Source organism: Talpa occidentalis, unplaced genomic scaffold (assembly GCF_014898055.3).
Source record: "Talpa occidentalis isolate TD23 unplaced genomic scaffold, MPIMG_talOcc4v2.1 talOcc4.12, whole genome shotgun sequence".
In the NCBI taxonomy this organism is placed as follows: Eukaryota; Metazoa; Chordata; class Mammalia; order Eulipotyphla; family Talpidae; genus Talpa; species Talpa occidentalis.
Window position 1 is genome coordinate 80,832,626 of NW_023601212.1, and position 27,387 is coordinate 80,860,012.

The window sequence follows — 27,387 nt, forward strand, 5'->3', positions numbered from 1 at the left end:
GTTTTGGAATGGTCACGGGTGCACAGACCATACCCTCCAGAATCCCAGTTAGGCCGCTGCTGACAGACCCTGGGGAGGAAGAGACTCTCCAGGGGCGCTTTCCTCTTGTGCCCCCCTCCCCCCACCTGTGTCCAGAAATGTCACCAGGGGCCAGCTGAAGCCTCTGACCGTGGAAGTGCAGACTCTGGTGCAGGTTCCCCCTGTTCCATGCTATCTGAGAGATTGGAGTTGGGCTTGGCCTTCAAACTTTTTTTTTTCCCTTTTTAAATATTTATTTATTTATTTATACAAGCCCTGGGTACAGTCAGAAGCGCGGGAGGGTGAGAGAATTCACCAGAGCCAGAGCGGGGAGCAGAGCAGGCAGAAGGACCGAAGTACACTGCTGAGGGGAGCAGCGGGCGGCAGGAGAGGTCTGCGCGCCATGTGGGACCCTCCTCCAGTGGCCGGGAGCAGCCGGGGATCGAGCCGGCGCCGCAGAGGCCGCGGGCAGCTTCGCAACCCAGCGCTCAACCGCTGCGCCACCTGGGAGGCCCATTGGCCTTCAAACTTTTTATACCCCATTTCTGAACCCGTTAGATGTAACTGCTGGGAGGGTGGGGGCAGGTGCCAGACACTGGCTTGGGGCTTTAGAGGACCTCTCCATGCAGTGATACCAATCTGATGGCAAGGAAGGTGCTTAAAGGGGGAAGCTGAACGTGGGAGAGGGGCAGAGGGCCGTGTGGGGCCCTATTAATGACGGTATTTGAGGAAGAGCCTAGTCAGGTGAGGAATGAGATATAAGAGAACTGAAGCAAGGGAACCTGGTTCTCAGAGAGCCAGCGCAGCCTGAGCAGGGAGGGCAGGCTTCTCCATTTCCAGCAGGAAGATGCAAGGAACCGAATGTTTGGGTTCTGGGGACGTAAGTGTGGGAGAGTGGGTGGGTAATCAATGCCAGGTGATTTAGCTGCTGGGTACCAGGAAAAGCCTGGAGCCAAACAACTGGCCTAATCAGTTGCCCTAGCAACAACACTGCCCTTGACCTTACCCAGATAAGATTTATTTTAGTCCGTTACCCTAGTAACACAAGTTGCTCCCTAGGAACAGGAAGTGGCAGAACCTCAGCCCTTCTGGGTAACAACACTTTCCCCAACCAGAGGGGTGCACCTGGGCATCCCCATGCCATGTGCATGTGGGACAGGTTCTTCATATTCTATGTACTCATAGGAGAATCTTGACACCAGGAGAGGAACCCATGGGAGGCTGGGGTGCTATGCCCTCTCCCCACCTGGGTGTTCCTGGGTGTCCTGTCCTGAGCATTTACTTCTCTGCGTAGTGGGGATGGGGGGGGGGTAGGAGGATGTAGGGAGGAATATTTAGTCTTTCAACCCTCCCTCAGTGGAATCCCATGTTTCCAATGTGGCCTAAGCTTTGCATATAAGTCCTGGGAATTGTTTCCTGCTTCCTCACCCATAGGGGCAACTGCTGATGACCTGCTGAAGGTTGGGGCCAAGCCAAGGACTGTTGTCTGCAGAGCACGGTCACAGCATTGGTGAGGGGGACACACGGACCTGGTTTGAAACCTAGAGTGCTTGCAGTGGGGTTGAGATTTGCAACGACCAGGCAGGGTGGGGCAGGAGGAACCAAGTCATTTAGACATTTTCTGTCAGGCCAGGGATTTTTCCATTCTTTGCCACTGGCCTGGAGAGAGGAGGCCTGATGGCGGCGGCTCTGTGGCTGTTCCTTGCCAAGAGAGGCAGCTGCAGTCCTAGACTAGGCCTATGCCCAGGGAACTCTTGATTTTTCTGTCCTGAGATCTGAGGCTGACCCAGCTGGGGTCATCCAGCCCTGGCCAGTGAGCTGGCTGGAGTCCATGTGGGATAGAGTGACTGGGAGGCAGTTCTGCAGGGAGGATCTGGGCCCAGGGGTGTGAGCAAAACAGAGTAAGAGGACACAACTTTGGGTCCTTTAAGTCTCAGCATTTTTAGTTAGGAAGGGAGGGGTGGGGGGTTGCTGGGGAAAAAAAAAAAAGCTCCTCCCCCTACTACACTCCATATTGCAGCTTCCCTCCCCTTCCTGGCTCTAAGCAGAAAATGGGAAACAGAAATAGGACAGAGATCATCAAGGGTGGAAAAGACAAGGGAACAAAGAACATGACAAATTCAGGGGGGAAAGGAGGGTAGTCCACCCTGGGAGATCCTTCAAGGAGACAGAAAGAGGGCAGAAGCTGGGAATACAGGAACACAGACATAAGACAGGCCAGGTACTGAGCCTTGGAAAAGGTGGGGAGACCACACCTGGCTGGACAAATAGCAGCAGCTGGAGGTTATTTCCAGAAAAATCCTCAAAGTAAATAAAAGTCACAACACAGTCCCCATTCTCATTAGGTGGAATGACCCAGAGAAATCCCAAGAATGAATAGCTAAAGGGCCAGGAGTTTCTGGGCAACAGTGCAAGAGGGAGGCTGAATCCTGGGCCTCTCAGTTGGGCAAAATGTTTAGCCCAAGCCAGCTGTCTTGTCACCACACAAACAACCCAGACAGCACTGCTGTTGACACAACATCCTCAGGTGGGGACTTGGACTGACGGGCTGAGATTGTACCAGACTGGGGGGTGATCTACTCCATTTCCCTCTATGCTGGCACTTCCACCCACTACCTGGTGGGAATGCTCCCCGCACCCCCCCCCCACCCCGGGCCCCTAACTTCTGCCATGATAATGCATGACTCCAGTTCACACAGGGACTGGCCTTCTGGCAGTGAGTTCTGTGTTTGGCCAAAGGAGGAGGCATCATCTGGGCTCAGGCCACCCAGGATCAGTCATGTGGCGTGACAGGAGGCCCCCCAAGCTGGCCCAAAGCAAAACCAGGAGAGCCATTTTCTTTTTCTTTCAAATGCAGTTCTTTTCCAACATTGCCAGCAACAGCTTTGGTGCAGAGATTCAGGGGCAGCGGAGGCACGTGGAAAAAAAGAAAAAAAAAAAACAGCCAATTGCACAAAACCTTTCCCTGGAAAAGCCTGGGCTCTGGGGTGCTGGGGACATGTGGCTGCACAGGATATGTGCTGCCCTCCCCCACCCCCTGGAGCTCGGCTTTGCTGGTCGAGGCACAGATGGGGATTCATCCGGCTCCCCATGTAAAAGAGCTGTCTGGAAAGAATGGCGGCTGAGTAATATATCTCTATGTATGTGAGTGTGTGTGTGTGTATGTGTGTGTGTATATATATATATATATAATAGGCTATATTAGAAAACTCTCTATGTATAAATATAAAACACTGGTATCCAAACATGACACCACAGCTAACTAAAGTGCTTGATGGGAGTTGGGTGTGTGAAAGTATGCAGGTAACGATCCATCCTGAGGGCCCAGGATGAAGGAGGGAGCTGGGAAGCAAAACTGTGGAAGCCTCCTTGCTTGGTGAGGGTGGGGAGCAAGGGTGCCCAGCTTGAGCCAGGGCACCAAGGGCCTCTGGCCTGTCTGATCATTGTCTCTCGCTAACACGTCTCATCTTCACCTTTACCCTACTTTTCGCACTGCACTTCTGCCCGAGGTGAACAGGGCTGGGAAGCTGGGCATGGGAAGAGCTGTTCCCACAGGGCAGCTCAGGTCAACCTGTATACACAGCTTCCTCCACCCAGGAGAGGAAGAGGACTATGTCATCATAATGTGAGAATTAAAACACCATTGCTTGTCTAGCCAGGTCCTGCCTTCTCCTGGGACTTCTGCCTGGGTGGGGGCTGGAGGGAAGAAGAGAGGGAGCCTTGGGGGGTAGCGGACCCACAAAGCTGCCCTTTTATCTGCAAGCCCCAAGCAAAGCATTAGCACCTCACCATCCCCAAGATCCCTCCCTGCAAAATAAAGCCCATTCTGGTCTCAGATCCACAGAAATGCCACAGGCAAGTGGTCGCCAGAGCTCCAGGGGGTAGAGGGGCCCCAGAGAGCAGGGAAGAGGCCCCCCAGGACACAGTGCTACAAGAAGGGGTTGGTAGGAGGCTTGGAAGCAAATGGGCTTGATGAGGGTCCAGTCTGCAAAGAAACAAAAATAAGTTGTTAGATTAGGGGCGAAAGGCTGGGGGCCATTGAAAAAATGCAGCTCAAAATTCCTTATGCTCCCAAAATGAGTGTGCTGGGGAAGATGGAAGTGACGAGGCTAAGGGGGAGTAGAAGGCTTGGGGGACAGTGGGATTGGCAAGGCCCAAGATCAGAGATGCAAGAACTAACCCACTTATCCCTGGCAGACAAGGCAGAATGTCACAAGGAAGGGGTGGAAGTTTGATCTTACATGGGCCTTTTTCCTGGAATTTTATGTCCCAACCCACGGAGGAGGTCCATGCCCCTGGCCACTGGCCCCTGGTGCTCACCATGAAGGGGTTGGTGGAGATCCCAACCGGCTGGCTCAGTGGCCTCTGACCCAGCTTAGCTGATCCTAAGTCATTGAAGGAAGAGCCTGGGGAGCAAAAAGCAAAAGCAGATGTCAGCTGACAGGAGCCTGCCCCTTGGCTGGTGTTGCTCAGCTCTGCCCGCCTCCCTGCAGGGCAGGCAAATCCCAAGATGGCAGAGAGTGGCCTTCCTCAATCCAGGAAGAAGGGAAGGATTAGCATCTGAGGACACAGGCAGGTCTGTGCTTTCTTGGTTTCCCCCTATTGGGCCGAAAGGGAACTAGCTTGGATGGCTGGCTCCCCAGTACTCCTGTGGGTATATGCCAAACTCCCTGGGGTGGGAGTGGGGGCAAGTAAGGAGGTTGCTGGCAGAGTCCCTTACCATTCTGCTGCAGAGTCATGGAAGTCTGTGGGGGGAACAGCGGTTGCGGGAAAGTGCTGGCAAATGCCCCGGGGGGTGGCACTGTCTGGGGGAAGCCAGGCCCAGCACTGCTCATCCCAAAACCAGGCCCTGTGGAGGGACATGGGGCTCAGGAAAGTTCTGGGAGGCAAGCGAAGAAAGGTTATTCCTAAATCCCTTCAAGATAGGGAAACAGGGTGCAGTTTTTCCCTAACCAGAAGCACCCAGCAAAAGTCCCCTAAATGAGCCACAGAACTCTTCAGCTTCCATCAACCCCCCAAACCTGCCCACAGTGGTATGGCAAGGGCAGGGCAGAGGATGGGGTCAGCCTTCTCTTTCTATTAAACTGCACAAAAGAAAGCAAATAATTAGCTTTAGGTCCCTCAGTCCTCTCACCTCCCAGGGCTACTGTGAGAATTAAGCCACAGACAGTAAAGCAGTCAGCACTGGCCTGCAAGGAGATCAGCCCTGGAAGCTATCATTCTTCTCCCTTTCTGACCTCAAGGGTTTTTCGAACAACAACAAAAAAGGAGGTGGGACATGAGTTTATAGAGAGAAAGCAGAGGCTTGGGAGGGAAGGTCAGAGAACATAGGCCTCGGGCTAAGGGGTCGAGGTTTCGGGAGACTCAGCTTGGGCCACAGAAGGGAACGAGGGACCTGTTGAGCGCTGGGGAAATCGCTGCCATTATCAGTCAACACAAAAGCAACCTTCAGGACTGGCTAGGTAGGGAGAGTCTGTCTCTATTCTAAAATTGTGATTCTGTGACTTGGGGTGCTTCTCCCTTTTTTGCCCACTAGGCGGCCTGGAAATTACAGTGGGTCTGGCCTGGCCGCTGCTGAAGGGCAGGGGCAGACTAGTTTTGGAAGGACCCCAAGCCAGCTGAAGCTGCCTGCTGCTTCCCCTGAGGGTGTGAGAGGAGGGAGGACGGGAGAGTCTGGGCCGGGGTGTAGTCTGGGAAGCTTACCTGTGGCCAAACCATTGGTCTGAAAGGGGTTGGTGGAAGGCAGTTGCGGGTGAGCTGCAGGCGCGGTGAACGGGTTGGTGAAGGCTGCTCAGGGTGGAATGGAATAGCAGTGGGGGAGAGTTATATTTTTCCATTTGCTTACTGTTTAGTTTATGGCAACTAAACATTTCTCTAAATCTGCTCTCTCCACTCCCCTCCCTGTCCTCAGTCCCCAATTTCCTCTTTGCTTTGGATCCCCTTCCTGGGTCTCATAAACAAGACTCACCTCCAAAGGCAAGCCCTGTGTTGCTGCCTCCACCAGTAGCAGCAGACTGGAGCATGGGGACCTGGCTGGTCATCCCGAAGATGCTGCGATATGGGGAGAGAAGTCAGCATGCCCATCGCCCCGGAGCAGGGAGACAAGCCGGGCAGGGGGCCAGGAGGTGGCAGGCCCTGTACTGCCAGACAGGAGGAGCTGAGGGGCTGGGAAAAGGCAGGCCAGGGTTTCTTGGCCAGCTCTCCTGCCCTGCAAATCCCCCGAAATCCGGACCTACCTGCTAGGGATCCCTCCAGTTGATGCCCCAGGTCCCAGGAGGCTGCCCATATCTGCAAGGCTGTTTGGCTGACTGGCAGGTGCAAGAGGAGAGGCACCAAATGGAGTCACCTGGCTGCTCCCTGGGTAATCACAGGAAGACAGGGAGTACCGGTGAGACTGGGGAAGGGGCAGGAGATGGAGGTGAGGTTCAGTGGGGTGGAGTGATGCATGAGGTGCCCGTGGGATGCTGTGAGCCAGTCCACCTTTCCTGGACCATTCGCCTCCTACGAAGTCAGGGCAGTGTGACAAGCCAGCCTGCCCCAATCCTCCAGACGCTCAAAGTCCCCACTGCTGAGGAAGGCTGAGCTTCCTTGGGTCACACCACTTCTCCTGTTCTAGTTTGGCATACATGTCCCATTTTTTTCCTCAAGAGAGAGGAGTCTGTCCTTTTCTCAAATCAGCATTTCCATTTATGGATCGGTCACATGAAGGGGCAGGAAAAGGGGGTGGGGGAGGTATGGGGAAGGGCAGAAAGGCCCCAAGATACCCTGGAGATTCATGGAATGTGGACATGGCAAGGGATGTGAAGAGCATAAATCCCACCATCAGCACAGTTCCCCTCCACCCCCCACAGGGGGGCCTCCTCCTGGGAGGCCACCTCCATGCTGTGGGCTTAGATCAGGGTGGGCATATGTGACAGTGCCAGGTCGACTGCAAGGTTCTCCCGTCCTACCTGATCTTCACACCTAAAAACATGTACAGGAGGCAAGGGGAGCCTTACAAAACTGCTCAAGGAGCATGCAGTCATGTCTCCTGAGAGGAGGCCTGGGGCCCTATCATTTTATTAAGAAAAATTCTGTCTGTATGTCTAAGTCACATCACGCTGGGCCCTGTCAGTCACTCTGGGCAGTTGTGAGGATAAAATGAAGCTACAGAGGGAGAAGGCTTCACTTTTATGAGTGCTGGAAGATTCATTATCACTGAAGGGAAACCCACTTTGCAGTGCTGGACACATGCCCACGGTCAAGGACTGACTGCTGGGTAAACACCTGTACAGGTAGCCAGGACTGCGTTGTGGTGAGGGTGCTACCACTTGCTACTATCTCTGGCTCCTGGGCCCACTTTTTTTGGTTGTAAAGACTCTCTGAGATAAGTGAGAATGTTTTGAAAGTTGTCTTTTGGTGACACAAATGTGATGTTTAATGGTTCAGGGAAAAGAAAATATTTCCAGGGTCAGTGAAGCAAAACAAGGTCTCAAAGGAAACACGTGACAGCTGGCTGAAATCCTAACAGCCCCTCCCCTGGATCCTGGGGGTGGCCTTTCCACAAGCCCCACCTCTGCCTTGAAGGAGAGCTGCCCTCCCCACACCCAGGCCTGCTAACTCCTACTTTCCTTTACGCTCAACAGAACCATGTCTCTGCATGAGAGTTCACTACCCCACAAATGTGAATTAGATCCTCCTTTTCCTCTCCTAGCACCTTGTTCTCTTCCTTCACAGCATTTGTCATACTTGTAGTGAGATATTTTTATTTCCAGATCAACTGTGTCCCCACTAGACCAATTCCATTGCTAGTAATTTTCTTACACATGTAGCTTGCAAATGTGCAAAACATGACACATACAGGGTTATTCACTGTAAGACTGTTTAATAGCAAAAAATGTTCATCAGTAAGGGATGGATTAAATAAATCATGGTATATACATACCGTGGACTACTGTGTGGCTATAAAGAATGAGGAAGGTTTTACTGTACTGATAAGAGCTAACAGTACTGTTAAGTTAAAAAAAAAAAAAAGGTGTGGAACAGTATGTATATTACGACATAAAATGTGTAAAAAAAGAAAAACAGGACAATTAAAAAAATGAGTAAGAAGGCCATCGGACTCCTCTTCCAGAGGCACAGGTATGGACAGCAGGTAAGACAAGAGAGACCATGCCTGAGACCGTGAACACATTTGCTGGGATGGGCAACTTTAAGCATATTTGTGGAAAAAGGAAATATGTCAGCAGAAATGGAGAAAGTAGAGGTGAAATCCAGTAAGAAATTGATGGCACAAGACCCTGCAGAAATGGGAAAGGATGAAGGGGAATCTTCACTTTTATTCGCAGAGACAAGGGGAAGAACAAGGGAAAGGAAAAGACAGGAAGCAAAGAAGACTGATTTTCAAATCCATGTTGCTCCCTGACACCCTTGAACCTCTGCCTGTTTCTTGTCGGTAAAGATTTGGGCTTTTTTTCTGAATGCCCCAGAACTGTAACCGGAATCTCTGTGCTCTAAACCCTTGTGAAAGGGTGTCTTCCACTGGTAGGCACTGAGCATGACTGGTGGTGAGTGGCTCTAACTTGGAGAAGCTGAGATGCCACAGGGAAGACCGGTACCCAGTAGCTGCCAGCTTTGAGGTTGCAAAGGTTGGCAGCTGCGGAGTACTAGCACTGAAGACAGTGCTCTCCTAGGCCACTCTCCTCCCCTAACTGCTGGGTTTGCTAGAGGAACAGAGAGAGGCTGTAATCCCACCCTGCACATCTGGTCTTCCATCAGGCCCTTCCTTGGCCTGATTGACTGGGGTCTGTGGAATTTCCAGGAGAATGCAGCTCCCTGTCCTCACTTAGGTCAGACTCTTCAGCCCTGCTGGGGCCTTCAGTCAGGGAGCATCCCTCAATGAGGCCCACGTCCTCAATCCTCCCAGGTTGGCAGGGAGCTGTCCTGCTAGCTGCAGGCAGTGCCATGTCTCCTTATGAACACTAGAGGGCAGAGCAGGCCCTTGCCCAGGCGGGTAGGCACCCTGCACAGAGGGCACAGCCTTGGCAAGGAGGCAGTCCTTAGGAACACCTGCCCTTCTGTTTGCTTCCAGTATACTTCCAGAGCCTTGCTCCATGCAGCTGGCATTGTGAACATGCCTTATAGCAGTCTCAGAGGAAACTCCCCTCTCCATAACCCCCCTGAGAAATATAAAAATGCAACCAGACTTGTCAGAAGAGACAGCCACCTCTCCCTAAAAGCTCCCTACATCACACCCAAGTTCTTTATGGCACTCTCATAGAAACAACCTGGTGACCATGGTGTGGTGGAAAGTGAATGGGACCTGCTATTTGTCAGCTGTTCAATTTGGGTCAAGTAACTGGTCACGTTGAGGCAGTTTCCTCAACCACAAAGTGGAGTTTTTTCCTTCTTCGTGGAGATAGTAGGTGGATTCTGCAAGAACTGGCCAGAGCCTCACAAATGCTGGCCGGCTCTGGCTGCAGACCGTTTGCTTTTTGTCCAGACGCTGGACAAAAGGTTCATCCCAGGCTCAGACTGGGATGGCTCCAGGTCCTTCCTTCTCTGTTTTAAAAGTTGGCCCTTCAAGGTCTCTATTTAAAGCAATCATTTGTGCTAGGAATATATTTCTGAAAGATTATAGCAACCGTGTATAGGCTGTTTTGTTCAGTAATCCCAGCCCAGGGAACACTGCCTCTTGCTAAATTGACTATTTCTGTGCCAATTTACATTCCTACCCTTAGTGCACAAAAGGGCCCATGTCTCCATGCAATACCGGCCGTTATCAGTCTTCACCTTTTTGTCTATATGATGTGCAAAAATATTATCCTAAACTGTATTTTCCCTAATTAGTTTGAAGACATTTTCAGATTCACACAAAAAATTGGGAATTATTTGTTTGTATCCCTTGTTCATAACTCTAGTCTTTCTTGTTAGCAGGGGTTTATATAAAAACACATGATGGCTATTAACTTTTTGTCTGTTTTCCATGTTGTGTTTTTTCCTGATCTGCCTCACGCCAAAGCTGTGTCCAGAACATCTTTTATCATACAGAATACCACCTAAGTAATTTTTATTTGTCAGAATTTATGGAGATTTTTGTTTCCCAGTAAATGGTCAAATTATAAAAGGATTCTATGTTTGAAAAATAATATATATTCCGTCTTTTGGTGACAAAGTTCTACTTATATTTATAGATCAAACTTGTTAAACTGTTACACAAGTGTTCTGCTTTCTCCCTTACTTGTCTAGTTTATCAATCTTGTGACAGGTCTACTGGTGTCTCCCACTCTGTCAGATTATTAGCTTTTCATTGTGCCTAGTGGTTTTTGCTTTATGAATCAAGGTTAGCCTGTCAATTACTTTAAGTTCACAATATGAGAACTTTGTGAAATTTTTTTTTTAAAGATTTATTTATTTATTTATACAAGCACTGGGTTTAGTCAGAAGCACGGGAGGGTGAGAGAATTCACCAGAGCCAGAGTGGGGAGCAGAGCAGGCAGAGGGACCGAAGTACATACTGCTGAGGGGAGCAGCGGGCGGCAGGAGAGGTCTGCGCGCCATGTGGGACCCTCCTCCGATGGCCAGGGAACAGCCGGGGATTGAACCGGTGCTGCAGAGGCTGCGGGCAGCTTCGCAACCCAGCGCTCAACCGCTGCGCCACCGGGGAGGCCCACTTGGTGAATTTTAACTTTTATCAATATAAAATGTCTCTTATCACAACAAAAAAATAAAATAAAAATGAAAGCAACCAACCAGTTCGCAGCAGCACAGTGGAAAGGCTGTGGGCAGAGCGGGAGTTAAGAAATCTGGGCTCTGGGCCTGCTCTGCCACTCTGTCGGCTGCATGACTAGGCAAACTGCTTAACTGCTTCATCAGGGGAATGGACAAATTTGAGGGATTACTTCTGGACCTCAAAACTGATCAAAGGATCTGAGATAGGCCCCTACCATGGGTAAGGTGTGGGTAGAAAAGAACTTACCGAAGCTGTAACTTCCAGTTAGCATCCGACTGGCTGGCAGTGATGGGGTTCAGAAGGGAGAGGGTGGGCGGGTTGGGAGGGAGAAAGAAAGAGTGTAAGTCACTGGCTTTCCCCAGATATCTGGTCTTACAGTGCTCCAGCTGCCCTCCGTGGTGTCCAGAATGTCCATAGGAAGGGGGCAGCCCAAAGGCTCTGAAAACTGGGGGAAAACTTAAACTAGGCAGGAACCCGGCTCTCAGGCAGCCTTCAGACTCCCTTTCACTCAAACAACACAACAGTTCACAGGCTTTGCTCTGAGACGGATGGGTGAAGACTCTGGAAACTACCTTCAACTATGATCCAGTCCTTGACCTCTTTGGGCAGTATATAACACACAACATCAGAGCAACCTAGGGAGGAGATCATGTTCATTCTCAACTTTTCTAGGATTCAGGTCTCCATACTTCCCAGTCAGAAATCTAGCACACGACCTGCACAACTGCTGTGGTAATTTTCACCATTGTCCTTACACGAGAAAGCAAAACAGTAGAGCCCCCGCCTCCTGACAAGAATCTCGTTGGACTCTCTTATCCCTTCCTGGAGCTCTTCCTTGTCTTTTGTCCCTCTACACATGGAAATGTGAGTGAAGGTTGATGTGTGGTGTGGACAACTGGAAGCGACTGGAAAAGAGAAGGGACACTGCTGGGGCAGAGTTTACCTGGGGGTGTTGGCTGGGCCTGGAACGGGGCTTGGCCAGCTGGAGGAATGCTTCCAAACGCAGAAGAGCTGGGGCTACTGCCAAAGGCATCAAAGTTGGCGAAGCCCCCATGGGAAGGTGTCTGGCCTAAGGGAGGGAAGGAATACAAAGGAGCCATGTACGAAATGTATACATATTCTACAATATCTATGAATTCTAAAGGCCAAGGCCACTCCATGGGACACCTGCCTTTCCAGAGTCCTTTTCAGAGGGAAAGGGTCTGGGGCAGAGAGCCAAGGGAAAGGGGATGTCATCTTTTATTCCTTACTCCATGAGGCATTAACATTTTTGAAGGGTTCAGTTTGCAAAAAAAAAAAAAAAAAGTGTGTGGGAGGGAGGAAGCTTGAAAGAGAAAGGGAAACCAGATAACACTCACTCATCTCTTTACTGACTACTGCTGATCTTTGGGTACGGGGGAGGGGAAATGGAACACATAAAACCCCCATCCCCATTTTCCATAAAGAGAAAGAATTATAATAGCTATTTCCTGGGAGTGCTGGAAGCCCCCACTGTAGTACTTCGTGACCAAAACTCCTAAACATAACCCCTGCTGTACTTATTTGACTCCACCCCCGCCCCCACCCCTGCCCCAGCCTCCACACTCCAAAATTACCATCACCTTTGTTCACAAAGAGCTAGAACCAAGTAAAGCTTGGTCACCCCAAGGGAGTGAATTCCTTGGGTATATCAGCTGCAGGAAGGTTCTCATCCCCAGCCCCACTTACCCCCAAAGGCTGGGAATGCAGCAAAAGTTGGTGCCACCTGGGGAGCAGCAAAGGGGTCTCCACCGATGTCAGCCAGCAGGTCTGTGCTGGCTTTCTTGACTGAGGTGTGGGCAGGTGGCTGAGAGCTCCGGGGCTGGGATGTCCGTGCCTGAGACTGACTGAGAGGCTTGGAGAAGGAATCACAAACAGCACTTAGAAGCCCAGACACAACCCAGGCCCCTGTGTGGCTCCTCAGACTTCCCCCACATAGGCAATGGCAAGAGGAAAGAATGTGAAACTGCCCTCAATGCAGAGGGTTCCTGGGCAGATGCCTGGACCCCTCTCAAACTCAACTCCTGTGTCTTCTCGGTAGACCAGGTCCCAAACTACACATTTTAGAGAATATTAGTCAGGGCAGCCCTGAGATACTCAGGGATATAGCCCAACAGTCTCCTGGAGCTCTAGCCTCATCTTCCACAGACATCCCTTTCTCCTAATCCCAAAATAATCTTGAAGGGCATATCTGAGTGTTACCTGGCTAGAGGTGGAGGCGGCAGCTGAGAGAGATGGCACAGGATCACCCAGAAGTGTCCGCAGGGGCTTCCCATCTGGGATGGAGCCCTGGATAGGAGTGGAGGCACTGCCTTTGGTATAAGTGGGCCCCTTGACTTGGTCTGGGGGGACATACCTTGGAGAAAGAATAGTTAGGCTGAAAGGCGAGGGGTAAAGCAACCATGCTTAGATTAGATGCTTGGGGAAACAGTCAAACGCCTTTCTCATTTTTCTCTACTGATTCTCTCTTTTAAACTAAAGAGAGTGGGGGCCTCCCTGGTGGCCTAAGGATTAAGTAACAGCACTATCACCAGGAGGGCTTGAGTTCAATCCCCATCCAGGGAGCTGACCCCCATGGCCCAGCATAACTCTCCTGTCTCAACCACTGCTCTGCTCAGCAGTGTATTTCAGTAGATCTGCCTGTTCTGCTCTCCATTCTGTCTCTAGTGAATCCTCTCACCTTCTGCACCTCTGGCCTATACCCTAGAGTTCTTCTACACAAAAATAAATAAATAAAATCTTAAAAAAATAATAAATAAATAGAGAATTTAACAACTCAGCAAGGTTCTGCCCATCTGAGTTTCCACTTTACTGTCAGATGATCATTTTTTTCTGGAGGAGTGTTTAGTTTGCTCTGGCCTATGCCTCCTTTCCCCTCCTCTATCTGACACCTCAAACAACCTGAGTTTCAAATAATAACACCTGAAATTAAGCTGATGAACAGGCAATCCTATTTTTCCAACTTCCTATTCAAGGTCCCCTCTTCCACTTCTGGGTGTGTGGCCTCTCCTCTGGAAGTATCTTCTTTACCTAAGGACACCCCCAGGAGGGACTCCAAAATGCTGTTTGCCCATACTCCTTGCTCTGTACATTCTCTCTCCACCCTATGGTTACACCCCTCCCCTATCCCCAACCCCCCACTTCCCTGTCACAAACACCCCAGAGATCAGAAGCTAGAAAGTGACACCTGGAGAGAGAAAAAACAAGGGAGAATAGAGATGCCGTTGTCCTTATCAGGAAAATAGAATACATACAAACCGCAAATGAAATGATGGGTTACCTGCATGAAGTTAGAGGACATATGCTTCCAGCCACCTCCCCTATATATAAGATCAGCTGAGGTATAAAAACTAACCCCACTCTCACAGGCCTGGCTCCCTTCTCCAATCAATCTTCTCTCTCCCCAAAAAAGGGGACATCAAATCTGCAAGGTTAGTGATTGGGGAAAAGTTGTCCTTTCCTGTTTATTATTGGAAGTCACAATTTGGCCCTAACTGAACCTGAGTGGAACAAATTCAAAAAAGTCTAGCCTTTAAGAGAAGCCCAAATTCAACTGTAGAAACTGGTCTGTCAGATGAAAGTATTTGGACACGTCTCTATAGTATTCTCTTTCCTTCTCCTTACCATCTCTTCTTCTCATATTTTTCCTGGAGGAACTCTTTCACCTTCTGAGGATCCCTGGAATCTGGTATTAAAGAGGTCCGAGCATCAAAAAGACCCAACCAAATCTTCCTGCAAACCTAGAGGAGGAATTGGGTAGAAAGCATGAACTGGGAATGATACCACTTCTAATTTATTCATCAACAAGTATTTGAGCATGGATCCAGTTATGAGCATCTGAGTATTCCTACAAATCAGACCTGATGAAGTTGATCATCTAATGGGGGAGGCCATGCCTTAGAGAAATAAAAATAAATTTATACCACGTATTATTGACACATCGACTAGAGAAAACAGAATGCGCTGAGAATTATGAGAGACTAAATTTGAATGGAGGTGGGGTTAGGGACAATTTTCAGGGCTGTGGTTTCAAGGACACCCTCCAAGTAAGCCAAATCACCCACAAACTAGGGGTACTGCTTACACCAAGGATGGCATTTTCCCACCAGTTGATTTAGCTGGGGAAGGGGTTTAACTCACATTCACAAAAATGACATGGACTTACACCTCACTTTGCTGAGTCTCAAGTCAGCAGAGCTGACTCCAGGACATCTTACTCAGAGGGGCCAGTCCAGTCCACTCCGAATGCACATCAGTGTGGGCCCCTCCCCCTTTCCCTGCTTGCATGTCCAGAGGTTGCTTGACAAGAGATTTTGCTCTTTTCCAGATTCCTCCAACAAGGGGCTTAGACAAACACCACTGATACAGGCATACCTTGTTTTATTGCACTTTGCTTACTGTGCCTTGCAGACACTGCAGTTTTTACAAATTGAAGGTTGTGGCAAGCCTGCATTGAGCAAGCCTGCTGGCGCCATTCTTCCATCAGCACGAGCTCACTTTGTGTCTCTGTGTCACATTTAATTAAGGGCTGCTCACTGTTGTTTTAGATGCAATGCTACTGCACACTTAACAGACTACAGTATAGTGGGAACATAATTTTACATATACTGGGAAACCAAAGACATTCATGTGACTCGCCTTATTAATGGCATTTGCTTTAAAGAGGTGATGTGGAACAGAAGCTGCAGTATCTCCAAGGTGTGCCTGCATAATTAAAGATTCTGTAAATATACAAATAAACACAAGACAAAAAAAAGCTTAGTACTAAAAAAAGGAGGAACTTGACCAAAAGAGAAAACTGTAAGGAATTTCTATCATTTTGAGACAAAGCTCTGCTGGCAGATAGGGCCACTGCAGCACACAGCCATTCTGTCAGTGTTAGTGCACCTCATTTCCACGGGACTGCAGGAATACTACTTCAGGCTCAGTGAAAGTTGTCATGGAGATGGACTTGACTCGATGAGGAGGGTTCAGGCCTCTCCTGTGGGAGAGAAATGGAAAGAAAAAGTATAACATGGTTAGCACTGCAGGTCTATTTATGGGAAAGGGAGGGAGGAAGGATAAAACAAGATATAAATTAAGTTCAGATAGAACCTTCTGCCTGAAGCTGCTTCCTAATTCAAGGAAAGAAGGTAAACAAGAATATTTTGGAGGCTTCTAAAGAGACAGGGACCACAGAGCCAGGAACATATTGTGATTCCAGTCATTGTGGAGAGAAAGGCAGAGGCTGCCCATCCAGAAGCTTCCTCTTACTCTGGTTCAGATCCCAACAGTTTTGGTGGGCAGCCTGCAGGCTGAGGGGACATTTCTGGAACTCAGAGTGGCAATGACGTCCATTTCCCCCGTGTCCTTGCTTAACACCTACAGCACGTCCTCAAGGTCCCAGGGCCCACAAAGACATAAATCCTTCAAGCCTGAGGGAAGGCCAAAATGAATGCCTGTGACTATTCCTGACAAGACTGGCAAAGATAAGATCTGGAGACAAAAAACCAGGGTCCCTAGGCAAGCTGCCCCTCTTCTTGTCCACTGGGAAGGTTGGCATGATGGTAGGGATGGAGAGTCCCTCTCTTTCAAGGAGAGACCTTTAAGAAAAGAAATACCTCTGACTTTTTTATTCCTAGCTCTTTCTTTCTTTCTTTTTTTTTTTTTAAGATCTATTTATTTATGCATACAAGAGCTGGCGTACAGGTCAGAGATGCAGGGGGTGAGAGGATTCACCAGAGACAGAGTGGGGAACAGAACAGGCAGACTGACTGAAATACACTGCTGAGGGGAGCATCAGGCGAGGCAGGAGAGGTCTGCTGCGCCATGTGGGTCGCTCTCTGGCCGGCCAGGGATCGAACTCATGCTGCAGAGGCTGCAGACAGCTTCACAGTGCTGTGCCCAATCCCCTGCGCCACCAGGGAGGCCTATTCCTAGCTCTTTCAACAAAGTAGGAGAAAGGCAAGTACAACCACGAGGTATAAGAGTGGCACAAGCCAGGAACATATATCCTGTTGCGATGCTTTTGAGTCAACTTTGTGAGTTCTGCTGACTCCCAGGGAGTCCAGTTCTGCCCACAGGAGCCCTGCAGAGATTACAACAGAGAAGAAGACTTCTGTGCCCCCAGTCTGTTATAGGACAGGGAGAGGGTCAGCCCAAACCCTGCAAATCTGCCTATTCTACATGGGTTCTGCCATCCGCCGCATCAACACAAAACATATGACACTTTAATGGGAAGGATCTTTAATAAAAACTAGGAAACAATACAGGTAAGGCAAAGAGTCTAGTTTCTAAATGAAGCACCCAAAGTTACCCATCCCCTCGTGGGTAAAACTCCATCCATATGGGGTCGGCCCAGAGCAAGGCCCCAAAGCCTGCCACAAGTCTAAAACATCTTCCAGTGGGGACCCACAGAAAAGGGTCACAAACAACCAGACAAGCCCGGAAGGAAAAGAGCAAAATCAACATCAAGATAAAAGCTGCCATGGTCACCTCCCCACGGGTCTCACCCACATCTGTGTCACCCAGTCCACGACCAAAAGACAAGCGCAGTTTCTTCACATGTCTCTAGGCTCCATGCGCCTCTTCCAGGTCTCCTGGCTCCATCCTGCTTCCTTCCTCAGTCTCTTCTGCAGCTTCTCTTCCTGCTCAGCTCCACCCTCCCTTGGGTGGGGCAGGGAACCTCCCCCTTTCCTGGGGACCACCCTGTTGCAAGTCTACTGCCCTCTGGGGTGTTCTTGCCAGGGGAAATTTGAGGCTAAGCCAGGAAGGTATTCATAGATTCTCCTTTCTTAGACCTTCAGTTTGACTCTGGTTTGGATCTACTACCCTTCTTAGATTAAAACAAAACTGTCCAAATCAACACAAATACACTAGACCATGGGGCCAGGGTGAAAGAGCACTCAGGCAGGAAAACCAGTTTCACTTGAGGAGGCTTCTTCACACTCTTACTCCCCTGGAAAAAATGGACAAATCAAGATGTGAAAATAGAAGTAACTAGTAGAGGATCCTGGCTGACATCATTAGGGAAGATAAGGGAGAAGGAAGAGATAACAAAATTCACCAAATGGAGATTCTAGAGAAAGGTGGGGGAAACACACACTGACAGGGGCCTACAGAGAATAAAAGTACCCCTGTGAAGTCTGGTACATGTTAGTGCAAGTGGGGGTGCAGGAAGGGGACAAATGGTACAGTACACAGTGAACAAAGAGGACAGCTGCTCTTCTGGATGACAAATTACCGATTATGGGATTTTAACAAAGGACAAGACCCTGGAGGCTATAATTGAGGACATTTTCAGCAATTCCACTGCTAGACTTTGAAGTAATGGATCTTAAAGTACCCCTTTAAAAGCCAAGTTATACCAAAGAGGACTGATGCCCTAAGGAAAACAAGTGCAGGGAAAACCAAAAGTAAGGCTTTGTTGCTAAATGTCAAAGAGTAACTCTTAAACTTCACCCGCACTGAAGACCCTCTTCTGATCACATTTCAGAGATATCCCCGTTTTCTCTTTTAAAAAGCCTCTTTGATGGATGACAGACTGCTTTTACAATCCTTCCCTGGCCCTTTTTCACCTTAACCACAAGGTACCTTTCCTCTCGGAATGCCAGGCCTTTCTGAAGTCTAGCCAAAGCAGACCTCAGAAAGATTTGTATGATCCTGGTCCTCTTGTAACCTCCCACTAACAAATATTTACTTTGCCCACAAGGCACTGTGGTAGGTAGGTTCTAGTCTTCTATTACCAGGCACTTGCTTACAAGAAGGACCCAAGGAGTATGGATGTGAGTATTTCTTAACACAGCAAGGTTGCACTTAGACACACACAGATGGATCTGGAAGAATGTGGGACCAGGATCCTGAAGTTGGGGAAGGAAGAGAAATGGTCACCAGAAGGTAAAAGGTATTATGTTTACCCTGGAATAGCAATTCTACGCCAATCACCAAAAGGTCGTTGACATTTCCTGAAAGGACAACCAGGAACTGTTAGTAAAGTATAAACAGGGAGGTTTGTTTCCTAGTGGGGTGGGGGTGGGGAGACCAGGCATCAATCTAGAGGGGATGCTGACAACAACAGAACTTCCTATGACTGAGCCTGGAGTGGAGGGTTTTTTTTTTTTTTTTTTTTTTTTTTTTTGGGCGTGGGGAGTAGGAAGGGCAGGGGAGATAGGATGAAGGCAAAGAAAATAAGAAGTGATTCAACTGCTTAGGGCCAAATGAATCTTATAGAACAGGATGTTTCCATAGCACAGTACAAAAAGCACTGCTCTGACCTTGATGTCTGTAGAGTGGATTTTGTATAACCAGAGCCACAGTTTGGGGGCAGGGAGAATTCTCTACAAGGCAACAATCTGCAGCCTAGGAAGAGGCCTAGTTACATGGCCTATGAGTCAGAGCATTTGTTTCTTGAATCACAGAGGACACTGCTGGATGGGAGAAGCACTTTAGAAACAAGAGCCCCTCTCCTCCTCATAGCTGAAATCAAATGGTTTAGGAGTGATCGTTTTTGTTGGGCGCCTACAGGGTCACACAATGGGACAGATGTGAGTCACTGGCTAGGAATTAAACAGACCTAGCTCTGCAACTTATACCTAGTTTCCCCGACATAACTCTCAGGTTCTCCCCCAAGGGAAGTGAGAGCTAGAAGGAGACACTGCCCTTTAGTTATTACAGTAAATCCACTCTGTTATTTTGAACCAAGAGGTCCTGGGGAAATAGAGAGTACATTTATTTGCCCAGAATAAGGCAACTTTTTCCAGTTGAAAGCACATACACGACGAGGACCCAGACCTTCAGCCCAGCAATGATGTCTTTTTTGACTTCAGTTTCCTTTTCACAGGCACCTAAACAGCATTTTAAATCCTCTGAATCACTCTTTGAAGTCCTCTGAATTACTCATCAAGTGAAGCATTTGTAATAGATTCTAGTCTATCCAATTTTTTCACTTTGCCTCTCTCCCCTCTCCCTTTGATGTTGTTAAGCATATTACTATTTATACAAATATCTACCACAACTTTTGTTTTGGTATGGTCGTCACCCTCAAAGTGGCCCATATTTTGCCTCTACCTTGCTTCATAAAAGCTTCAAACCTGCTCAGCTGCTCAGATAAAGAAGGTTCTGCCAGGTCAACAATGGAAAAAAACAGTTCCACCCAGCACCCAAGTTCTTTCATTTGTGCCAAATTTGTACTCGGGAATTCCTTACCTCTGAATATTTGTGTTCAAATTCATACACCCCAGATTGTGTTTCTTCACTCCTGAGATTTGACTCCTCTGCTTCTGAGCAGGCCTCAGTTCTTATCTTGGATGCAAACATCACCAAGAAGAGTCCCCATTAGGGTCTCTTAATCGTCCCTAACAGGAAGGCTTTCCTATTACTCCGCTCCAGGGCCAACTTCACTAATTTCAGGAAGCCTCTTCCCCAAGTAAATTCCCCTGCTTCAACCCATTTCCTGTAGTTCTTGCTCAGTGACAATGATAAACAGTGATCCTCTAATGCTGAGCCACATAGAATCCTGATACTGCCAGCTGCCCTCCTATTCAGACTCAATCTCAATCTTTTCACACCCTCCCCCTTTTGGTAATTTATTGCTTCATCAGGGGCTTTTCAAAATTGTCCACCAGCTCCTTATGATGTACATGCCTAAATCTGTAATTTGGTGAGATTCTGCCCAGTGAGATGGGAGGTGATGGAAGGATGAAAATGTAACAGGGCAAGGTGTATGTCTACTTCTCTAACCGAGATAACTGGAAAAGTTATGGATTACTGAGCAGCATATCATACATTTCCTTCTTCGGAGATAAAATGGCTTCAACAAAGAACTACTACTAGCAAGCCAGTTAGGGAAACTCAGGCACAAGGGGTTGAGGAACTTGTTGCAAATAAGAGCTATCAAGCACATCCCTTGACATCTAGCCCAGAGCTCTGTCCACCTTAATCCTGACTTAGTCCCATTATCAGAATGAAGTTACTCAGCAGAAGAGACAGCCACTGCCGAGACCTGAAGGATAATGGATTAAAGGATGGACCCAAAGAGCCAGGTCAGAGAAGCATGTAACATACTTTGGTGAAAATACCTGGGCATCAAAAGTAAGGCCCACTCTGCATGTCAATGAGATCTCAGGACTCAACATCTACTTTCTTTTTTTTTTTTTTTTTTTAAGATTTATTTATTTATGCATACAAGAGCTAGGGTAAAGGCCAGAGATGCAGGGGGTGAGAGGATTCACCAGAGACAGAGCGGGGAACAGAATAGGCGGACTGACTGAAATACAGTGCTGAGGGGAGCAGCGGGTGAGGCAGGAGAGGTCTGCTTCGCCATGTGGGTTTCTCTCTGGTCAGCCGGGGATCGAACTCGCGCTGCAGAGGCCACGGATTGCTTCATAGTGTGGTGCCTAACCACTTGCGCCACCAGGGAGGCCCTCAACATCTACTTTCTTTCCAAAGAAAGTGGTTTACTGATTGAGGTATCCAGGCAAACCAAAACAAAAGGAACATTTAAGAAACGCTTTGGAAATAAATCCTTTTTAGTGGCAATTTTTATCCCAAACTAGCTTCAAGTGGCAGATTCATCCTCTAGGGGAAGAGTTAGAAATACAACTAAACAAACAAGCATATATATATGTTGGGGAAATTAAATGGATCTATATCCAGGTTAAGAAAATTAGGTATTGGAAGAAAATCAAGGAATTAAAACTAGGTCACAGTTGGGATCTACGGCTGTGGCAGCATGTATGTAAATTTAGAAATGGCAGAAACTAGCAGCATCTCTGCCAGGCCCTCACACCAACGCTGTGGGGTTTTGCTACAGTGGAGAGAATATTTCTCATTAAAAAAGAGAGAGTGAGAATGAGCTCACATGTGCAGGGTTGAAGGCACAGTCATACCATTCACCAATATTAAAATCTGAATTTTCCCTTAGCTCTCAGAAAATTCAACTTTGGCTGGAACAGTTAACCTTGCTACATCAGTCAATGGAGACAGCTGGGTACTCTGGTAATTGTGTTCACCACCTCCAAAACACTCCATCAGATGCAGACATATTTGTAACATACCCAACAGAAAACTGACTCTCAAAATAAACCAATCCTGCTGTCTCTTTCTCTGACAAAGTATGTAATTTCTGTCTTCAATAACTTCTTCCTTTTAACAAAGAACATCTCTTATGCTCTTATGTCATCATACCTCATTATGAGCTCCCATCACTCTCCGGCCCATGTTGACCTTTCGTTTACTTCATCGCACTTATCACTATATGCAATTACATAATTATTTATACTCCATGGTCTCCACTAGGATGTAATCTACAAGAACACTTCGTCAATTTTGTCTACTACCATATCTCTAGTGCCTAAAACAGTGTCTGGGGCTTGATCACTCAATAAATATTTGTTGACTGACTGAACCAATGAATGCACAGGTTTTTATCACTTTGACTTACCACAATTTGCACCTCCCAGCACCACAAAATCCCAACCTATTGGCAATCAACTATGTAGATTTAACATGTTAGCTGGTGTGTGTCACCTGGAGCCATGCTTCTCCCTTACCCCCTCCCACTCTGCAGCCAGCACCAAGCCCCACCTCCCACATTCTGCCTACCACCCACCTGCTGGCTCCCAGCCCTCCCCACAGAACATCAATGGACACAGGCAGTACTCTAAGACCCCTTGAAAAGCTTTATATGCTTTGCCTCATCCATGCTAATTAGAATGAAAAATGAGAAATAGCATAATGGACAAATGAGAACTTCAACGAACTAGTGAGAAATACCACCAGAATCTAGGCAGATGGTTATTCAGGTAAACTACAACTTTGTAGAATTTCTTCTGGTATTTCTCTCCTTATAATCTCAACAGGCCTTCAGTTCAGCATAATTTACTGGCTCAGCCTCTTGATGCTTCATGCTACTCTCATTGGCTGCTAATACAGGGTTAGCCTAGCTTCTGATTTCCCAGCCACTTAAGTGTTCTCTGAAGTCTACCATCTCTAGAATCACATCCTGAGTGAGTTCCCATTATGGGATGGGAAATACTAAGTTTATATGTCCTTTCTAGAATCTTTTCATTTATTTTTTATTTTATTTATTTATTTATTTAATTTTTTAGAGATTTATTTATTTATTTATACAAGCACTGGGTACAGTCAGAAGCTTGGGAGTGTGAGAGAACTCACCAGAGTCAGAGTGGGGAACAGAGCAGGCAGGCAGATTGACGAAATACACTGCTGAGGGGAGCAGCGGGTGGCAGGAGAGGTCTGCGCACCATGTGGGACCCTCGCCCAGCGGCCGGGGATCGAACCGGCGCTGCAGAGGCCGCAGGCAGCCTTGCAACCCAGTTCAACCACTGAGCCACCGGAATCTTTTTAAACTGAAGAAAAAGGCTGGTAGGTTCCCCCTCCATGGTCCCATGGGAACTTAACTTCCTAAGGAACTAAAATACACCACAGACAGAGGCAGGCCTCTTCAGGTGCTGCTCTATTAAACTAAACAATCCTTAGGCCATAGTTGCCTCCACCCAGAGTCTACCCAGGTCACAGGGATTTGACCTTTCTTTAATGAAATCAACAATTATGACCACAAGGGGAAAGTGGTAAAGTTCTGCAAATTGTGTACTGATATCTAAGGAGTTAACTTTTCCAGCAAAGAAACCAGGTTTTTAATATGTCCTAGATTCGATGGCCTTCCTTCTGTCCTGATTGAAGGATATTCATTACAGAAGGGAAATATTACCTATGGGATACTTTACACCAAGAGCTATAAAATAATGATAATGTTGTCAGTACTTCCCATTTCCTTAGTGTTCCATCTTTCATGTCACCACATCTAACTGTGGGAACAAATTAACTGTTTTTAAAAACACATTTTCTTCCTAGGACCTACACTCTGATATATTGTCAGTTTTATCCCCCTGTTCCCTTTATTTCTCCCTTCCTTCTACTATCAGATTTTCCTTTTTAAAACAGGATCTTCAGTAAGCTTCTCTTTTTTCCTACTTTCTGCTAGAGATATTCCTAAACTTTGCTCCTTTTCTCCTCACAGTATTTGCCCCAGTCTTAAGTCTCTATCTTCTTGCTTCATTTGAGTCTCAACCTCAACTTTTGAAGCACTTCTATTTGGGTACTCAACCATTGTCCCAAAAGCCATAATGGCTTTCTTAGACCGAAGTCAAGTCTATCAAGTGAGGTTGATCAGAATATAGAGAGAAGTTTGTAACGTAGGTAAAAATTGAGTAGAGAAATAATCCTAGATTGTATCTTAGGAGATATGGATCCTCATTTCTGGTCTGCCATGATAATAACTAATATCAAACAACAAGTGCTGAAAACAGCAACCCCCAGATGGCAATAGATAAGTTACTAAACCTCTTTTGCTTCTGTTCTCCCATCTGTCATGGAAGAACAATACTGCTGCCTCCTCAGCTCCTGAAGGTGTAAGGAGAAAAGGATAACAAGGAAAGTGCTCCTTGCTAAAAACAAAACAAAACAAATGTATTAAAATAATACTAAAAAAAGTCAAATAAATCTCTCAATAAACTTGTAAAAAATAGACGTACAGATAGATACCCATGCATCTAACCAAATAATCCCCTCAAGAGGAGGAAGTGAAGAATCTATATAACCAGAGCTTGGGGTAGACCTGTGGCCGGAAATCAGCTCAGGCAGGACCAAATACCCAGCTAGTCACAAGTGTAGCATTGCATATTATACAACAAACCTCCCTCCTCCCCAAATCTAGAAAGAATTGATAGATGATACTATCAGGATCCAGTCATGGCAACAAGATCCTTAAAGGTGTAAATCACTGAAGTTAAGACTGGCTCAACCAGGTCCCCAGATCTTTGAATGAGTTAAGTTCTGTAACTGGGAAATCCTTCAGCTCTCCTCTCTCTTAGATTTGAAATCTACCTCTGGGTATTATTCCAGATCAGATCCAAGATTAGGATCTGCACCTTAATACCTGAACATAGCTCCTTACCTGCTACAACGTCTATGCTGTCTAACTGGGCTAATTTACCTATTGTAAATTGGTTCATCCATCTTACACTCCATGAGGGGCACAAGCCAGAAGGAAGAAATGGACACCTTGAGTCCAGCTTGCCTCTCTCCTTCCTTTTTGCCTTCCACCTGCCTGAAGTTCCCTTTTTAAGGTGTAGGTCATTCTCGGGCCTTTTCAATACTTACTCCCTCTCCCCCCTTCAATCCTCCCCACTTGTAGTTGAGGTTCACCTGGCCTCCCTTTGGGAGTTTCTCCATTCCTCTCCAGTGTCTTTCCTTTCCCCTGCAACGCCAACCCCAACACTGCGTGTCTTGTCTCCATTCCTTTCCCCGTGACACCTCTGCAGCAGACGAACCTGTCACCACAGTTAGCGCATCCCTGGCTTCCACGCGCATCCCTGGCTTCCACGCCCTCTCCCGCCTCAGCTCCCTTCCCTGCGCCCCCGCTCTCCCGCTGTCCCCAAGGCCGACTCCGCTGCTCCATCCCGGTCCTCCCCCCACGCCGGTCCACTTACAGGAGGCCGGAGCAGGTGGTGCAGACGAAGCTGCCCACGGTGATATCCACGTAGGTGACCCCGCGCTGGGCGCACTCGAAGCAGTGGCGGTTCCCGGCCTGGCTGCAGCCGCCCAGCTCTCGCACCCGGCGACACCACACCTCCGAGGCCGCCTCCGCGTCCGCCTTCCCCGCGGCGCCACCGCCACCCGGGCCTGGCCCCTTTTTTGCTGCCATCACCATGGCTGCCCACTCTCTCGGGCCTCTCTCCGCAACTCGGCTCTTGCCCCTTCAACCACTGCCGCCTTCCCGCCTCCTCAAGCCGCCTCCGCACGCCGGGCTGCCCTGACAGTCGCTCCGAGCCTGCGGGCGTCTGCGCGAGACTCCTCAACCCCCAGCCTCACCTATTCTGCAAGCTGATTGGCTAGACTCCACCCACCTCCTCACTCTGATTGGCCAGCGTCGGACGGCTTTGGATTCCGGCTGCCACCAACGCTCCGCCCCCCGGCCTTCGGGCTGCAGGCCTCTCTCATTGGGCCGCCGAGATTCGGGCCGCAGAACGGGGCGTGGCCGCCCCTAGTCCCCGCCCCCTCTCGCCACTGACTCCGCGGCGTCCCGCCTCCCAGATTCGACTGGTGAGCCCTGGACACTCGGGTTCCAGCGCTAAATCTGATTGGCTGCAAAGTTAGCGCGCGAGAAAGAGTAGGTGTCCCGCGCCTGCGCAATTCAGCTCCTCCAGACGGAGGCCATTAATTCCCGCCAAATTTCAAAGGCTTACTCTTGCCTTTTTACTTTGGTGCAGAGTCGCCATAGCAGAAGTGACCACATGAGGGGCGCAGGGGAGGGCTGAAAGAAGGGAGCTCTCAGAGGAGGAGAGGGAGGAGAAGGTGTGCTTTATAAGTGCTATTTATAAGTGCTACCCTATGCCATAGGTGGGGTCTCATTTTACAGTGAACCTTGAGTTATCTGACTTGCAGTAGATCACACAACTGGTCCAGATAGGAGTGTGATTCGTCTTCTGATTTTAGAAACCCTGCTTTTAACCACAGCACTCCTTGTAGAGTTTTTGATCATTTATTTGACAAACTTCTTGAGTATACTAGGTTTCAGGCACTGTTCTAGACTTTGGGAATGCAGCAATGAAATAACTTAGAATTCCTAACGTCATGGAGCGTACAATCTAGTTGACGGAGGCAGGCAATAAACACATTAAAGAATCATTAGTTAATGCTAAGTTCTATGCAGAGAATTGGAATAAGTTATTTAAATGAGTGTTACTTGTTGGCTATTTCAGATTGGTGAGAGGACCCATCTCTAAAACAATGATATCTAAGTTGAGACTTCTAAGATAATTAAGAAGTGAGTGAGGGGCCTTCCTGGTGGCGCAAGGGGTTAAGAAGCAACCTATGAAGCTATCTGCAGCCACTGCAGCACTAGCTCTATCCCCCAGCCAGCCAGGGAGCAACCCACATGGTGCAGCAGACCTCTCCTGACTCACCTGCTGCTCCCCTCAGCAGTATATTTCAGTCGATCAGCCTGTTCTGTTCCCCACTCTGTCTCTGGTGATTTCTCTCACCGCCTCCCCCCCCCCACCTCTGGCCCGTACCCAAGTTCTTGTATAAATGAATAAATATTAAAAAAAAGAAGTGTGTGAGTTCAACAGCCCAGGTAAAAGGTAATGGTGGCATAGACAAAGTGGGAGTTGGTTGGGGAAAAATAGACTGACGCAAGGAATGTTTTGGAGGTAAAATTCATAGGATTTGTTCATGGATTATGTGTGGAAGGTTAAAGAAAGAGGAATTAATGGCAACCTTTTTGGAAAAGTTCTACCCAATAACACTCTTTGTGATGGTGGAAATGTTCTGGTTCTGATTATCCAATATAGTAACCACTTGCTATATACATTGACGACTTGTAAAACTAAGAACCTGAAATTTTTATTTTAATTAATTAACATTTAGATTGAAATAGTCAGATGTGGCTAGTGGCTACTATATTGCACAGGGCAGCTCTAGGTTTTTGTTTTAAGCAACTGGTTCACTTAATGGTGCATTTATTGAAAAAGGGGAGACTGTAGCGGGAGCAGGTTAGGCAATACTGATAGGCTGAAATTAATAGTTTTGATCTGGACATCTTTATTTGAGATCTTTGTGAGGCCTCCAAGGAGTTGGCC

General features: G+C 48.0%; 1 protein-coding gene across 4 annotated transcripts; it reads right to left on the minus strand.

Moving 5' to 3' along the window:
* Positions 1–2,682: 2,682 nt before the first annotated feature.
* Positions 2,683–25,599, minus strand: AGFG2 (ArfGAP with FG repeats 2). 4 transcript variants are annotated; one of them, XM_037506960.2, is made up of 13 exons: positions 25,237–25,599; positions 15,635–15,728; positions 14,372–14,487; positions 12,950–13,103; positions 12,437–12,602; positions 11,673–11,798; positions 10,976–11,008; positions 6,255–6,375; positions 5,987–6,069; positions 5,722–5,805; positions 4,739–4,867; positions 4,339–4,424; positions 2,683–4,003 (listed from the first exon to the last, which is right to left on the minus strand). In XM_037506960.2, exons 1-13 carry the CDS (start codon positions 25,455–25,457, stop codon positions 3,947–3,949), a joined length of 1,470 nt encoding a protein of 489 aa, XP_037362857.1. In that variant the 5' UTR covers positions 25,458–25,599; the 3' UTR covers positions 2,683–3,946. The 4 variants fall into 4 exon arrangements, with proteins under 4 accessions (XP_037362857.1, XP_037362858.1, XP_054549621.1 ...); XM_037506961.2 differs by lacking the exon at positions 10,976–11,008 and having other exon boundaries at positions 25,237–25,586; XM_054693646.1 differs by lacking the exon at positions 4,739–4,867 and having other exon boundaries at positions 25,237–25,586.
* Positions 25,600–27,387: the final 1,788 nt, after the last annotated feature.